Genomic DNA, 18,233 nt, shown 5'->3' on the forward strand with positions numbered 1-18,233 from the left:
ATTGCATCACATGGATGTCCTTTGCACGCAGTCAGCGCAATGAACACGCTGTGGGCGCGAGGTAAAATCACTAGGCACGTCATGCATGGCCACTCAGCTAGAGCCCAGTCATGCACGCCAGTTACACGTCGAGGGAGCTCCGTAGAAACGCCTTGGTCGCCGTCAGGACACTGTGACGTCTTTTTTACTGAGATCTTACGGCGTTTCCAGAAATTTCACAACGCCTTGATAACTCTATGGGAACGCTACCTGGAGTGACAGGGCCCTAACCAGGTTTCGGTTATGTATTTTTATGGTTTTATTTTTATCCCTGTTGCAAGTAGTTTCATTTTGTGTCTAAAATTATCCGGAGTTTAGGGTTATCCCATTAAACACTTTGCATACCTTGGGGTTTGTCAAAGATTTAGCCGTAAAGAAAGGGGAAAATTTGGTGATATCATCTATTCGAATTTGTGATATCACTTGTGACAGCTAGTATGACTGTCACTATAGGTCAGTCGGCATTGTACATGTATATAGAGGTATATGCAAATATACATGTATACACGAGACGCTTTCTTAAATTCTTCTTCTAAATTCTTCTTCCGATGAAGTGCGGGACTTATTAGAGTACCATCGCACTTCCTGTAATTTGAGCCACTGCATGGTCGTCATACGTAGTACCACTGTAGAAATCTTCATAATGGACTTCACATAATGTAAGAGGCAAACACTGTCTTAATCGTTGTATAACTTATAACTTGCCAATTTATAGGCAGATAAAGCTTTAAAACCGTAAAATTGTAAGTTTATTACAGAAAAACAAGTTAAACGTATAAGGTTTATTTTTCTATTTCATTGATGTGTTTTGTTTTGATTGCAGTTTAAAGCCATATATACATGTACGACATCTGCGTCGCAAGAATATGAAATATATGTATTATCTATATTTCTTAACAAAAAATTGTTCTAAAATGCTGAGAAAGTTTTTGAAACTCATGAATGTATGTTGGATGAACTAACGTGAAATAGATGCAACCCAAACTTTTTGAACTGATAAAACTTTGTCAAATCTTTTATATTATATTACTTGAAAAAAGCATGCACATGCACTTGCGAGAATATATTTTTACAATTTAGTTGCTAAAAAAGCATATTTAGTGCAATCAAAAATCTACGCGACGTCAGACTCTAACTTTTGCCATCAAAATCATTAACATTTAAATCAAGTGTTATGTTAATAAAAACCGTCAGTCAGTAACGAAAACAGAAATTCGAGAATTATTTTAACTAGTTTATAAATATATTTATAAATTTATAAATAAAAAATAAAATTTCTAGAGAAAATCGTATCTAACGTCAGTTTCTCTGTGACACTTGGGAGTACGATATTAGTAGGTCTACAGCCTGTTTAACGTCTGGGGATATAAGCGAAATTTAGTGCTTCTGACATGCTGTTTTGAACGATTGGCAGGAATATCTTCAGTGGCAATCGATTAATCTCGAATGCTTGATCGATCGATCGAATTATTACCAGGCTCGAAAAGAACTTTCAGACACTCAGAAACAATGCACTTTTTGAAAAAAAAATATTTGAGCCATTTAGCAGACTGTTGCAAAATCTTTTAATGACAGTTCCATAGTGATAAGATCCCAGATACCAATTGTTTGAGTTGAAGTGAAATAATTGAATCCATCATATGTCAAGATTCCATATACTGGGTAGTTATCTTGGTATTAAAATCATTAGTTTGTAAAAGTGTTAAATTTAATGTAAATAAAAATACTCATAGTGTGAAATCCTAGCTCATCTAAAATTCACCTTTTAAACGTAAGGAAAATGGCACGACAAAAAGCATTTATAACTTCAGGGCTTAGCCTAAACACATTGCCCAAATATAAGCATGATTAATTTATTTTAATCCATCTCAAAATTCCCCGAGTTTTACATCGATCCACCACCTCGTTTGCATGTCAACAAAATTAGCGAAGGAATTAAAGGTCAATGTTCAAAAATATCGACGACGTTTTGATCCCGCGTGTGACCTTGCCATTCTATAAAGTTTACACACACCATGTGCGGCGGCGAGACCGATGAGCGACGTACGAGGAACCATGCTGGATAAACTCCCGAAAAGACACAAATTCAGGTTTTCTCAAATCTTCGTGAATGGAATAGTGTTTGTTCTTTCATTATGTGCGTGTATACCGAGTGGTTGGACTTACAACTTCTTTAATTTTGAGTGTGTACTATACGCCGACTTGTCGGTAAGTGTTGAGGATAACAGTACTGTTGTCTTGGACTGGGCAGGGTCAACCTGGGGGAAGCCGACCCAGTGTCATGTGGTCACGTATGCCCCCGTGGTGGCCGCTATACACGCCTTCATTTGGATCTGGTTTTATTTACAAATGGAGGAGTTAGACGGTAAAATGTAAGTGTCATTATTTGTGTTTACCTGAACACAGGGCAACGACGCTCATCAGCTGTTTAAATAATGGATTAATCCTTCTACACACCTATGCACAGTTGTACATAAAACTACCAATTTAAGAAATAAGCTTGTTAAAAAGAGGGGGCCAAACTTCAGTCCCAGTATAGAGGGCCACGATTCATTCGTTTTTACTTTAATAATTATATAGGTGTCTGTTGTTGTCATTTTCATCAGTGACAGCAATACAGGTGTTATCTGCTGGGTAAACCAGTGCAGGGAAAGATTTATCATACAAATGATCAGGTGAAGTCGGGGGAGATGGGTGTCACTAGCCCTTAACCTTTTATTATGGAGAGTGTATGTTTGTGCCATACAACCCTCTCAAATTTTTGTTACGTTGCTTTATTGATGAATCAGGTTTCAGCTATCTGCATAACACACATTCACACAAAATTAGAATGCACAATGAGCTAACCCTTGTACAGTGGAGTCAAATGATTGGCGTGTGATGTAAATTACACGTGAGCTTTCATGACTTTTTGTTATGACGAGAAACCAGTAACCAACAGTCCGTGCTTGATCCATACCTCCCAAGAACTAAATATATAATTTATAAAGAATAATGTATATTTCATAATCAAGATCGGTCATTGGAATGATGAAAGATGAGTCTGGTGTAGGGGTTTGTGAGTGATTAATGAGATTACTCTAGTTGTACCAATGATTGAAATCACAAGACATAACACTTACAAATTCATTATCTAGATAATTAATCAAGTTTTAGATGATATGTCAGCTGGAAATAATTACACAGTTAGGAAGACATTTTCATCTTTTTTTTAATTGAAGAGGATATAAAATAGCATGAATGAACGGTGATAGGAAATGAAAATTCCTATGTAATAGTATCATATCACCAATCCGTCCCCTCATCCCGGAATACCAGGTATAAATTCAGTCCACTGTGGACACTATACAGCGTTCGTTTCGTTTTGTCGTCATGTACCGGGACGTAATGTATCAACACGAAAAAATTATCTCTGTTTATGTATTCTACTTGATATAGTTTTTGGTGGCATTTCCTCATTATCATCACTTGTCAACAGTTCATGTAATGGAATCTAAAGCACCTCTAACGTTGAAAAATGCGTTTCAAAATCATTTTCTTTTTATCATCATTTATTGTAATGTAATAAACAACACAACTTTTTATATGAATACAATTTTAAAATGCTCATATGACGATCCCCATCTGAAGTCCTCGTGTAATTATATTAGTGAGTGAGTGATCCAGCTACACACAGAAGCAGTCAATTAGTGAATCTGTTGCCATGGTTTCGTTACAGCCAATCGCTGCCCGCCCTGTTGTTTGGCTGTGTCCTCCATGGCTGTATCAGCCTGGCCCTCCTCGTGTCCAGTGGGATGCTGACGGGAGGGGTGAACAAGTTGTGTCATAACCTACAGTCCAGGCTCCCCGCATACAGGTAGTTATTGGGTTCATACAGCCCCACAAGGTATAGTAAAGTATCGGGGTTACATACTAGTAACGCTGTCCATTCAGTATATAAAACAATCACATCTTAATATTTTGAAGTCTAACACCAACAAATGTAAATTAATACTTGTAACGAAATATTTACTTTTATATTTACATTTTCCAGTGTCTTTGTTTATGGTAACACTACCGATCAATTTTGTAATGTATGACCCAATACATTTCTTTATTGATTGTACAAATGCTGAAAATTAGATAAATAATAAATATTAATAAAAGGGAATCGTACTTGGAATATTGTCATGTTGTAAATTTAGAATTTACCGGGTGGCAGTAGATACAAAATTTACAACATAATTTTGTATTTACTGCTATCCGGTAAATTCAAAATCTACAGCATGACAATATTATGAGTTTATCAAATACGGTCGGGCAGGATCAAATCTATCTTAAAGCCCATTTTTATTGGATTTGATCACCCGCGTCCGTATTTGATCACCTCATAATACCCAAAAAATAATTCCTTGTTCCTTTGATAATTGTTACTTTCTCACGTATTCTGTTGGTTAGTGCACTGAACAATTTATTTACCCGAGTGTACTAGTATGCGCTTGATCGGATTTATTTCTACAATCTTTTATTTCTGCATAGCGCATGAACTTAAGCGTATAGTGCATGTTTTCTGTATAAAATTTTAGCAATGCTGGGAATTTAAAGACGATATTACAATGTTCAGACTTTTTTGGTACTCATCCTCCATGTGGTATATATACCAGTAAGCCAAAACGCAAAGGGTCCCGAATAGATATGTTATACGTGGGTAAAAAATGTCCCTTCATGAAAGCAGTTTATCGTAAAAGTCATTTTTGTAAAGATACAATATTATCGTGATGCGGTATGTGTACAGCGAGTGCATCTGCAACCGATGCTGCACAGTGTGCAGAAATATCACCAAAGTGACCACAGTCTGCCTGTCTGTATATTGTCTAGTCTGTACGTTGGGAGATGCACGGTTCGTTGAGGTGGCATTAATGGGGTCTGTTTGATGAAGCCGGTTATGTAGAACTTGTAGTTTGTAATCATGTATCACAGAAAAAATTCACGGGGTTACGATTATATGTGCGCATAAGTATGAAGCATGAGGAGGTAAACTAATAAACTATAAAACCAAGATACCGTGGCATAAGTTTTATTACAAATTGCCGTAAAATCTGGGTTAAATTGACAGTAAAACTCAAATTGTGTTCCTACTGTGCTAACAAATTGAGAAGTAATACGTGTAGGTAACTAACCAAGTTTATTCCATAGTTTTGCATGCATTGTAGAAAAACCGAATTCTTAAAAATTTCTTGATAATCATTAAAAAAGCATTGCTCAAGAAAGGTTAAAAAGATATAAGGAAATCATCGCTCAATATGCATTTCGCGTAAAGTTTTCTATCTTTTCGATCAAACACCTAAGAAAATTGTTGTATTTACTTACGTTAAAATTATACCCAAAAATACTTAGAAATTCTGAATAACATCCCATTTTGTCGCCTCTTTAGTTGTTCCCAGTTGGAAGACATGCAGTGGACAACACTAAAAGGAACCGAAGAGTTTTATACCTATATGAAAGTGACAGAGGTACGTGTATGTTATGTGAAACTTAATTAAAATAAAGAAAGTGTCTATACATGAATATGTAAATCTGAACGATTATAGTGACAATATATTTAGAAGTACAAATACGTGACGGAGTTTAAAACTTTTATAAAAGTTGTACAAACACCTGTGTGAAAGTGACAGAGGTACGTATATGTGCAAATCTAGATTAAAGGAGGTGCTTTTGTTATCCTCTATTAGGAAAGGGAAAGATTCACACGTGTAATGAAACTAATTGAATGAATGTGTTAATTAAGTGTATGTTTAATTGCATATGAGAGCCTTAAATAAAGTGACAGAGATACATGTACGTGTATAGGTAAACTTATACGAAATTGTCAGATGTTCGTATGCATACTACTATTTAAAACTTCAACACCCCTGCGAATGTTATTGTCATTCAAATTTAGACCACGTGGTTTTATTTGACCCTTTTAGTTAACCAGTAAAAATCGTGCCTCGTGTTTATAGACTATATCCCAGAATATAGGTACTTGTAGTCAAATATAAAATCTAGACGTTTATTCGTTTTTAAAAACTTTACCACCATTAATTGGTGGATACAATGAGTTCTAGATATAAATGTGACAATAGAAAATATAGACTTTTGTCTGCTCTTGAAGCAAATAATATGCTCAGTAGCGACCCCCCTAAGGTTTAATTTTCGATCCGCGCCTGACGTAGTAATAGCGTCAATAGTGAAACAGACTATACTATTTTATGCAGAATGTTCCTTGAAATTGGCTCGATATATTAAGTTTTAATTCAATACAGACACTCATTCATTTTTTTAAAAGCATGGCAATGCACACCAAAAGCATCAAACATGGCTATGATTTTGTTAAGCAACCCAATGTTTATAATTTCAACCACGTTTAGAGTGGTTGAACACGAACGTTAACTCTGTTCTGAATATCATCGTTTAGTTTAAATAACCGCTAGATGATGAAATAAGACATATCTTAATATATTTTCATGTTTTTAAATAAAGTAGGATGTTATATGAAAAACGACCAGTACTTACGTATTTTGAGAATATTATCCGAACACTTATACTTCCACTCGAAATTTCACAGGAACTGAACAAATCTCGGTGAAGTCTCGTGAACTTTCATTCGAGCACCTCTGGGTTTATTACATACTTAGCAACGATAAAGAAAACATTCCGAACACATTCATAGGGGTGTTCAAGGAAGTTATAGTTTTACATAAATGAATATATCTAAGCCTGGTTGAAATTGAAAGTGCAGATACGTATAATTAAGGAATAACGAATCATTCTTTGGCTTTTATGGGGTGATCATTACAGTAAAGCATGTGATCAAAACCCGAAGGGTTTATGATCGATTTGATCACACGTGAACCGTAATGATCGATCCCATAAAAGTCAAAAAGTGATTATTTAATATTTATCCTTATATCTACATTTTTAAAATAATTTTACGTTCAATAAAAAATCATTAATATTTTAACGTTATCTTGAAAGCAGCGCTTGTACCCCAACAGTGTACAACAGAACGTACACGTGTCAACCCATATAAAACAAATCCAATGCTCAAATGTTTTCTTCCCCAATATCAGTCCAATAAATTCAAATGACGTGTTGTTGGGGCACAAGCGGGGTTTGCATAGTTTAAAGAAATGAAAATCACAAAAATGTGACAATTTTCTAAAATCTAATCGTTCAATGGCTGAAATTTATATAAATTTAAGTAATAAACAGTAATTCTTTTAATATTATGAGGTAATAATTTTGGTCGGGACTTGATTAAATCCAATACTTGTTGAATTCGACGAGCTTTATGATTTAAGGAATAAGAAATCATTCTTTTCGTTTTATGAGGTGATAATTTTAGTCGGGGCGTGGTCAAATCCAATAAAGCCCGACGTGCTTTATGATAGATACCTTAAATAATACAATATCAACAGAGATACTTCTTTATGTGATGCATAGGCGCCTGTACTTCTGTTAATTCGTAGAGGGGGGGATGCAAAAGTGTATATTTATGTTAAAACCCACGTTAAGATTATGGTTTACGTACCAAACGTGTATATGTCTGATTCAACCTATTGAACAGAAGCTTGCATCGAAGTGCATTTCTTGCCTTGAATATCGCATCCATAGTGTATAAAGGATTTTATTTCTACGGCGTTTTATTAATTCCACACATGGGATTTATTGTTAATATTGCATAATAGCAATTTGTTTCTAAACAGGCTATAAAAAATAGTTGCATCGTTGCAAGTTTTTTTTTCCCATTCCTATTCCTTTGTTCATGAATGCGTTGTCTAATACATATTGGATTAATTCTTTTCTCTCTGGAGAAACCCTATTTCATCAATATTTCATTAGAAAAATGCTCCTCAGAAAAATCATTAGATTGATTTGGATTGTATTGACATTTTTATCACATAAAACCAATTTCACTCCCACAAAAAACCCCCCCAAAACACGCCATAAACAAATGCCGTATGACATTAACATTCAAACACTTTACACAAAATACGCCTATTCAGTTTAAGATGGCAATTTCGGACTTTAATTTAAATGAATACCGGTATATTGTAAATATTATTTGCGTCTATAAAAATTCAAGGACTATAGGACCACGAGTTGAGAATGAATGATAGAAGAGTTATATCGTAGCTGAACTAATCCTGCATTCACACCTCTTACTCTCAAAGTTCTCTGAACTCAATTATTTCCACCATGAACGGATTATGAATCTTCAATAATTAACACTTGTTAAGGAATGGAGGTAATTGTCCGATAATACTATGGTGAATTTAGACATTCTTGTGGAATTGGAGCAGTAACATTAGGACTTTTTATATGTATAGACATCGATGCTTCCCATCTAAATCCATGTACAGAAAAATCTTCATTCCCACAGATAAAATTAAATGTTTTTTTAGTAAAGGGAATTTTTAGAACTGATTTATAGATGGGTAACATTTATGGGTTTTTGTTCTAAAAATGCAATATTGCCAAGAGATCGTTAAATATTTATCCTTTCGCGTCCAAGATTGGTACAAAAACAATCTACCTGGTAGCTCAACACGAAGAAGTAAATCGGCTCAGTTTTTGTTTTTTTTGTTTTTGTTTTTTTTTAACCGAGTTATGCAAAGGAAAATTTCAATTATTGAAATGGTATGGCGGGCGGCAGCCAAAAAGGTACCTTTGTTGTACGGATATCTTCTGCAGTTTTCAAGACAGGAAGTTGTTGCTTTGTATAGATCGTTTGTACATATATCAGAGATGTGCATATTAAGAAAATACTGCTCAGCTGTTGAACTTAGATCATTGGAAAAGTATTGCATATAGAGTACCCCGTTCCTCTGGACATTATTCATCAATTCAGGGTTAACAAATGAATTATGGATATTGTTCACAAAAGAAAACATAGTTTTCTGTCACATTGACAGCTTTTTTTTGTTTTTGCTCAGTGTTTTTTTTTTCTGTCGCTTTTAAAAGTGCACCATCCTACCATCTAATAAGCTCCACCAGCGCGTGTCTCGTAGCGCCTCATGCTTTTCCGACCCACAACAGAACAGATTTAGGTTTTGAAGATTTTATTGATCCGTTATCTCTGTATTTGTAGGTGTGTACCTGGTTCAGTGCGATCACTTCCGCCGTCTTAGCAGTTCTGAACGGATACAGGGCATGGAGCATCATCTCTCAACTCAAGCGCCGGGGCGACCCAGAAACAGGCTCAGTGCTGCTCCGCAGAGGGAGACAATTCGGCTCCTCTCATTTCTTTTTGGACGAATCGTTTTCAGTTCGCAGCTTAACTGTAGATCGGCGGACGTCAAATATAGTTTAATACCGTGTTCGTAGAAGTCTTAGAAACTTAATTAATTTTATTGACTCGAAAGGTTGTGCAATATTTGGGTTCTTTTAAGAGTTCTGATTGTGTTTGACCCCAAGGGTCGTTGTATGACGGGACCTTTGCCAAAATGTTAGTGGTAGTGAAATGAGTTTTGTGTATTCATCATGTTCATTAACAAGTCCATTTTTACATTAAATATTATTGTTATTTATTTTAGTTCATCAAATTAATGTTGTTTCATTAAAATATTTTTTACCATTAATAAGTTTGTTTTTTATTTTAAAATATTTCAGTATTTTTAAATAAATAAAGATATTTATTTGGCTTTTATTAACATTGCAAAAATAAGCTTTTTAGCTCACCTGAGCTGAAAGCTCATGTGAGCTATTCTGATCACATTTTGTCTGTCGTCCGTCTGTCTGTCCGTCTGTCCGTAAACTTTTCACATTTTCAACATCTTCTCAAGAACTACTGGGCCAATTTCAACCAAACTTGGCACAAATCATCCCTAGGCAAAGGGGATTCAAAGTTGTGAAAATTAAGGGCCACACTCGTTTTCAAGGGGAGATAATTATAAATTATTGAAAAATTTCGAGAAATTTTCAAAAATCTTCTTCTCAAGAACCAGAAAGCCAGGAAAGCTGAAACTTGTGTGGCAGTATCCTCAGGTAGTGTAGATTGAAAGTTGTGAAAATCATGATCCCTGGGGGTAGGTTGAGGCCACATTGGGGGGGGGGGTGTTAAAGTTTTACATAGGAATATATAGAGTTAATCTTTAAAAATCTTCTTCTCAGAAATTAATCAGCCAGGAAAGCTGAAACTTGTGTGGAAGCATCCTCAGGTAGTGTAGATTCAAAGTTGTGAAAATCATGACCCCCGAGGATAGGGTGGGGCCACAATGGGGGGGGGGGTCAAAGTTTTACATAGGAATATATAGAGTAAATATTTAAAAATCTTCTTCTCAGAAACTAATCAGCCAGGAAAGCTGAAACTCGTGTGGAAGCATCCTCAGGCAGTGTAGATTCAAAGTTGTGAAAACCATGATCCCTGGGGGTAGGGTGAGGCCACATTGGGGAGGGGGATGTTAAAGTAAATCTTTAAAAATCTTCTTCTCAGAAACTAATCAGCCAGATGATTGTTTATAATTGTTAAGACTTTGGCTCCAGGACAATTCTTCAGCCTCACAAGAAGGTTCAGAGTTTGATGTAGCTTAATATCCCATATATAAACAATTGTAAAGGATCTTTTTGAGAACTGCAATACTCAACATGTGATATGACTATAAAATCATCCTGTTAGAAAAGGGACCAATGATTATAAACATAAGAATATCCAGGGGGAAAATGGATTTTATTTATACAGGATCCACATGTATTATTGTACATTGTCCAGATTGTTTGTATTATGACTCCATTAAGCTGATTTTATCATACCTATTGTTCCTCAGGTGAGCGATGTGGCCCATGGGCCTCTTGTTTGAAAATGTTGATGGATATGCATTTTTGAAAAGATGTTACCAGGTAACAAAAAAAATGTCACCTTCAACAAATTTATGAGTAATGCAAACTATACTGAAACTCTCAATGATATATCTTTTTGGGACTTTCTCAGAGATAAATAAAAATATCAAAAAATTCATACATTTATATTATACATCAAAACAACAGATTCTCTGCCATCTTGCATACATTAGGATTACTTAAGAACAAATCACTACAAAATTTGCATAAATAAAATTCAACTATGTATAATGATCAACATGTAAATCAACACAGCTCATTTGAATACATGCATACATAATGAGGAAAATCAGATGGCCAGAATTATCCATTATAACAAGATTTGTAATTTTGCACGCATTCTCAAAAAATTTGATTCAAAGCTGACTATTACCGTGGGAACGAACCTTAAATGGCATAGTTTTGATTGATCACAACATTGATACATGGAAAACTTAAAAGGAACTAAGAAGACTTTTTGGATTTTGAGGTGGTTACACCACCTATCACCTTCCTTCGCTGATTGTGCATGTAAGTCAGCATTGTGTAACCAGCTGAAAGAAAGAAAGAAAAACAGTTGGTAGAACAATGTACTAGATTACACAACTTTTGGTTTTAATTTATACAGATATTCTAAAAATGGATATGAAAATTAGTTAATTTTGCAGTGCTCTAAAATACATATTTTGTTTGCTGAGTACATATTTTAAAAACAATTCAGTCTGTTATGTTTTTCAGGTGATAATGAGCTATAAATATGTACCCCGGTATAAAATAAACTTTCTTTTCTCAAGTACGTAAAATAATAAAGTTTTCTAAAATTGCTGCACTCTTATTTATAAAAAAGATGTATGAATTTCATATGTGCATGATTCTTTTAAAACTTCAAAAAACAGTTTTGTTTAAAAAAGGCTAATAAAATACATGTCTGATTTTTGTATTTAGTGTGATCTCTATAAATTAATATAGTGACTGATACCAAAAATAAATCCTGGAAAAATGAACATCTTATGTTTATACCAGCCTATGTGATCCCATTTTGTGTAGAATCATCCATGTAAGTAATGTTCATAATTTACTGGTTCAATACTCTATTGAATCTGTAAGTATACACATTTCCTCAATCTTCACACTTACCTATAAGAAGAATAGGTGGATATGCGTATAGAAGCCATGGGAAGTAAAAGGCCATGTTGGCATTGTTTGGTAGAGACAGACAGAACCTCTGCGACATCTCGTACAATGGAATGGACATGATAACTACAGCACCTGTAATAGAAATAATGAACAATAGATTCGATAAAGCACCTGCAACTAACGGTGCATCACTATAAGGTCGATAGAAGAATGTGACAGTATCAACAATAACAACAAATCTGTTGCTTTTGTTGATGAACAGTTCCATACATATAGAATATCACACTGCTATTTTGACGCCAACCTGTTACAGTATCAAAATGACCAAGGCTGTTTTCATCCAAAGGCTGATACCATGGCTGAGTCAAAACAACAGTATAATGTTTTTCATATCATACACCCAAAATCAAAGATTATTACAGTAATCAACATATTTTTCTATATACATTTGTATACTCAACTCTCAATTGTCTCTATTCTTTAATACAGATAAAAACACTGTAAGAGTTGTAGGACTTAGTTGACAAACTTTCCAGTTAATTTAGTTTAAATAGATGTCTGGGAGGATATACCGGTATGTAATATTTCTAGAAATTTTGGGAAGCTTTCTTACTCAGTAACCTTATTATGTGCTAAGTTCCTTTACTAAAATTTTGTAAGTATATATTCAATTATTCATGTATTCATTGATAGAATTTCATCTACATGTACATCTTGTGGCAGAGGCCCACATAACTGGCCAACATTAGAAGTAGGTAACTCTTTACCCTCTAGAAATATTCCGACTGGATACAGGGGCATCCACAGTGTGTACCTCAACCAGGTCACAATGTAAATTTTCTTGTCCAGTACTGCTAGCATGTAAAAAGGATATCTAGAAAACAAAATGGTTGTATGTCAATACAATATTTGAAATAAAAAGAATAAGTCTCTGTTAAATGTGCATTTATGCTTTGTACAGTCTTTTTCCAAAGAGTAAGCCTTTTTTAAAAAGTTGTTTGGCTGCCTTTAAGTTTAGACCAATTTAAACCGTAATCTGTTTGTGATTGTACTTAATATACTGGTATTATGGAATGTAGCTAGCAGATATACCAGTACTCTTACCTTACAACTTCTATTAAACTCCAAGTCAGGAGTAAGAAAAATACTATAGGGGCACTCTGTATATTTTCCTCATGTAATATGATGACAAACAATATAAAATTTCTCCCTAGAACCTGTAAAGAAAAAGAAAGGGGATTAAGACCCATAATTGTCATCAATGTGTTGAGAGGATGGATGGGAGTTAATTTGTAATGAAGAAATATCTTATGCATTCAAACCATATCATATCAGCATTGTTTAAAATTGCTGCTAGTAAAAAAATCCAATCATACTAATAAGAGGATTTATTTCCACCAAAATAACAAAGAGGCAAATTTTAAAACCCATATATCATAACTTCAATCTGAACACAGTTATTGCAAATCTTTTCACATCTTTTACAACATCTTCACTAACCAAGGGTTTACAATGCCCTCCCTCCTCTCCAAGGGTTTAGAGGAGAGTGGAGAGGAGCCTAGCCTAAACCCTTGACTAATATATCATGCTTCATGTATATGCATCTTGACTTCAATCCTGGTATAAACATGGTATAAAAGATGATTTTAGCCCCATTTGCCCTCAATTCAAAATAGGGCTAATGCAAAGTTATGGCAACATCTTTTACAAGAGTATTTGGACAAGAATCCAGAACTTTATATTCAGTATATGAAAAATAATGCCTCACTCATACTCATACAATAACAATCACATTAAATAAATTTTGCTGTGAAATATTGAACCCAGGTTCAGAATATCGCATAATATTTTGAACCTGGGTTCAATATTTTGTATATGACACAAGTGCAATAAAGACTTCATACCTGCATCAATGGTGCTAATGCACCAGACTTGACCAGACCCAGCATAGGATGGAGGATTTCCATGATGGCTGCTGTCTGACAAACCATTAAAGGGTTTCCAACTAGTTGGAATCCAGACGTTATCGCTTCTGCAATCCAACAGATGAAAGTTAGTTTTATTACATCAATGTTATATTCTTCTTTTTTTATATATAGTGCATATACATGTACTTCAGTTCTGAATTATATTAATTTAAATCTGAATGATAACAGTAATAATTTAATAGAAATAATTGTGAATCTATGCAATTTTTTTTACATGTTTCATGTGTAACTTTGAAAACAAAAGGACTATTTATTACATTGTTTTCTTCTTTACTTAAGGTCAAGATCTAGTAAATGAAAGGTGCCTACAGGTTTATGAAATTCAATATATAAATTCTTTTAATGATGCTTCAAAACAATATCTTTGTTTCATAGGGTGTACCGGGGCTTAAATTTATGGTAAACACAATGAAAAATCAAGTTTTAAACAACCATTTTCTATGAAATATAAAGGATAAAAGTAACAAGTCTCGGAGTTTTGTCCATATTTGACTAATGAAATATATCTAGAATGCCTACAGTCTCTCCAAAAACCGCATTAAACAAGCTCTTGACCTCTTTTTTAAAATGATGTCAAATTGAATATAGGTACCGGGATTACTTTTCCCCTGATTAAGTATAGAATATCAAAAAATTGTTTTATTTTCTACATACATTCCTTTAAAGCCGTAAAATACGGGAAAAGATTCATCAAATCAATCATGACGTCATAATGGTTCAATCACCAAAAAGACAGTCTGGAATCATTTACTAGATCTTGACCTTAATTCTATAAGTATATTCTATAACTGTGAATCAATAAATAAAAACAATATAATTTTCATTCATTTTGCTGACAGTTTAAAAATGATTTGCTTTGTAATTGCATACATTATTTATCTCAAAGAAATTATTCAAATGATCAAAATAAAAATGTGTTTTAATGGTAATTCTGAATTTAGTACACACTAAACATGTAAAACTTACCCTCTTTGTTTCTTAAGAAATTAACAATAAGAACACAGCTATTGAATGTGAATCCCACAAACTGGAACAGGTTGTACATAAACAGGTACATTGTTTTGAGGTCTGGTACATCTTGAAGAGAAAGAAAAAACTGTCAAATACAGAAGGTGTGAGTAGAAATTCACGTACCCTACCCAAATTAACTATTCCATTTCTACCAGTGTGATATGCATACATCATATGTACAATGTATATTTATAATTCATAGACTAAATTTTCAGCTGTCAAAACTTTTGAACCCCTAGAATCAGGTATTCAGCCATTAATTCAACACCCATATCTGGTTTAGTAAAGGTCTAATTAACTACTAGTATATGTTCCAGTTTATTGCAGAAGTTTGAATTCAATAGGTCAGTCCAGTGACCATCAATAATACATATACACTTCGAGCATCAGCTGAATCATCACATTTTGCAAGGAAAGGGTTTAGGATCTGTTCCTCTTCTCTCAAACAAAATCTTAATCCTTGGAATTCAGACTAACTCAGCAAATGAATGAAGAGAAGTTTATAAACCCTTGGTTTTCAATGATGTCTAATATCATCTATAATCTAATGGGTCTCAATTCCTAACAATATCTGTCAAAGTCATACTTATATTTCTCTCCGATCACAATCTTTTTTATTTCTAGGTTTATATATTAACTTTTTAACTGATGATTTATCTATCAAATATTGAGCATTTGGTTTCAATGTAAACATTGCGGGTGATTTACATTAACCCCAAATATGTAAATATCTCCACCTGGTTCACTAGCTGAGTCTAAATCCAGTTCTTTCTCCAATTGTTTCAAGACTTCTTCTTGGGACATATCATTTTCTGGCTGTAAAGTACATCAATGACACATCAAACATTTTACATAATGATTTCATAAAGCTGCTTTCATATTTTCTGTTCCAATGTGTACGGTACATGTGTTTCAAACCATCATTTTGGAAATGGAGTAAAAAATTAATAATTCTGGTTGCAACATCATATTTGATTGGTTACACAAATTTTATAATTAATTATCATATCTAACATGCTACTTACGTCCCAATTTGATTGTTGTAAAAGGCATATCAATCTGTTTGATTATAAACACTTTACAATTTAACATTATTTTTATCAAAATATAAACTGTATCATTTTCCCAAATGTAGAAGTCTTTTTACCTATGTTACACCTTTGTGGTTTATAAAGCTTGAACTGCCCAAAGTTTTAATGTATGGAATAACATTTACCCCATACCCTGAAGTTGAAATTTAAATTAAATTCTTTCCTTCATATTTGAGGTGTCCATCAATAGACCACCATATACCGGGATATATTAAGACTACTAGAATAATCTGCTTATTAAAAGACTTGCCTCAGATAAATACATTATGTACAAACCTGATCGTCTTCCTCCGATTCATCTTCATAAGCAACTTTATCAAAATCAATTTTGAGCCAGGGGTGATTGATTTTCTTCCAAGTCAGTCGTGGCCAAACCTCTCCATCACCTTTCTTTTGGATGTGGAAGTCAATACACCTATCCAACACTCGGTATCTACTTTTCTGGTTCAATTAAAAGAAGAATTTTCTTAAAATGCTGACTGCACAAATCTTAAAGCATCTTGTCATTAGACAAGCTAAGGAGTAAAATTTTAAGAGCATTGTAATAATCAAGTTTCTTGTTTAGCGTACATATTATGGATTTCTGGATCTTGATTTAAGACCACTTCTTGTCAAGTACTATTTCTCGCCAGTGCATTGTTACATCAATTTTTGTATATACCGGTAATTTTATGTTTGATAAAATGTAATATAAACAATGACTGGCGAGAAATGGCACTTGACAATTGATCTAAGACCAGTATAGAAGGCATAAAATCTGACACATGTACTATCTCTTACATCTGGATCAACTGGATGATAAAATTCTATATCTAGTTCATAGGAGTTATGCCCTCGGATTCCAATTCCATCAGCTTTGAACTTTAATCCATCTTCAGTCAAATCAACTATTGGGTCCTATAAAAAATATACAATATATAAGTTTAATTATGAATTTTGAAAATATTAAAAAAAAAAAAAAAATACTGAATAGTTCCATAATTAGAACCATTTTAACATGAGCTAGGACTTTGGGCTGTACGTGACAAACTTTGATTTGACGAAGGCGGGATCTACTAATGGTTAACTGTCTTGTCGTTGGCCAATAAATATGAATATATTGAATGCAATGACATTCGCCCGACTTCACACAGAGATGTATATTTCGCTGAAACAGCGTCAATTTCACACAGCAGAGCAGATCTTGGCACACAAGAAGAAAGCAGGTCAATATTTGACAGCTTGTTTTAATGGTAACATCCCACAGAAAGTCCAAGCTCTTGTTAAAACGGAAAGGAGGATTAAGCATATAAATACATTAAAAACATATGGCTGGCCAAAGATTCTAACTAAGGACCGCAGCAACTGATACTCTAGTCAGTAGCTCTACCGCTGAGCTACCAAGGCGGACATCTTCGGTCCTTGTAGGCCAAACTACTACATTCCTCCCTCCTTAAATGGTCTTTGCCCCCAGTGATCATCCCTGGCTCTTTCCCCTGGCTGGAGTTAACCTAGTGTCAGTTCCAGGGGTTGGTCACAGCATCAAATGTAGTAGAAAGGAGGAATGAGCATTTAGATATGTTGAAAACATATGGCTGGACCAGGATTCGAACCTTTGACCCCTGCAACTCTAGTCAGGAGCTCTACCACTGAGCTACCCATGCTGATATCCATGGTCTATATAGCCCCAACTACTAATCATAACCACTAACAAAAGTACTTTAATGTCTCAAATTTGAATGGCAAATACATTTCATATTGAAATGAATATATACTTAAGAGTTCACAGGCAATATTATGTCTTGTAACTGACTATCTATTGATGCCTCGGAATTTTCCAGGAATTTTCCAAGCATTTTGTATTTTATAAAATTGGTATATTGACATCTTTGCAACTCCAAAAATGCAATTGCATTATAGATATGCCCATGACAGCTAGTGTAGACAATAAATAAATAAAGATGCCTTACAACAACGTCTTTTAGGTCAATTTTCAACGAGATATGGTCAGTTTTCTGCCCCCAATACACAAAAGGGCTCAGCCTCTCACCCGGTTCCGCCATCTTCTTTTTTGGACAGCTCGTACATGGAATAAACAATTAATTAATATTTTTCTAGAAAATCATATTATAATATATATGGTAAACAG

At 34.2% G+C, this 18,233-nt stretch overlaps 2 protein-coding genes across 2 annotated transcripts; one reads left to right on the plus strand and one right to left on the minus strand.

Moving 5' to 3' along the window:
- The first annotated feature begins 2,000 nt into the window (after positions 1-2,000).
- On the plus strand, positions 2,001-9,698 carry LOC128176381 (transmembrane protein 179B-like). Its single transcript, XM_052842662.1, has 4 exons — positions 2,001-2,411; positions 3,758-3,895; positions 5,453-5,531; positions 9,152-9,698. The coding sequence occupies exons 1-4, from the start codon at positions 2,074-2,076 to the stop codon at positions 9,371-9,373; spliced, it is 777 nt and encodes a 258-aa protein (XP_052698622.1). The 5' UTR covers positions 2,001-2,073; the 3' UTR covers positions 9,374-9,698.
- Positions 9,699-11,008: 1,310 nt separating this feature from the next.
- On the minus strand, positions 11,009-18,185 carry LOC128176380 (very-long-chain (3R)-3-hydroxyacyl-CoA dehydratase 3-like). The gene is made up of 10 exons (XM_052842661.1): positions 18,055-18,185; positions 16,886-17,002; positions 16,382-16,546; positions 15,752-15,830; positions 14,970-15,080; positions 13,920-14,047; positions 13,120-13,232; positions 12,783-12,889; positions 12,016-12,147; positions 11,009-11,432 (listed from the first exon to the last, which is right to left on the minus strand). Exons 1-10 carry the CDS (start codon positions 18,145-18,147, stop codon positions 11,344-11,346), a joined length of 1,134 nt encoding a protein of 377 aa, XP_052698621.1. The 5' UTR covers positions 18,148-18,185; the 3' UTR covers positions 11,009-11,343.
- Positions 18,186-18,233: the final 48 nt, after the last annotated feature.

Source organism: Crassostrea angulata, chromosome 3 (genome assembly GCF_025612915.1).
Source record: "Crassostrea angulata isolate pt1a10 chromosome 3, ASM2561291v2, whole genome shotgun sequence".
Taxonomy (NCBI): Eukaryota; Metazoa; Mollusca; class Bivalvia; order Ostreida; family Ostreidae; genus Magallana; species Magallana angulata.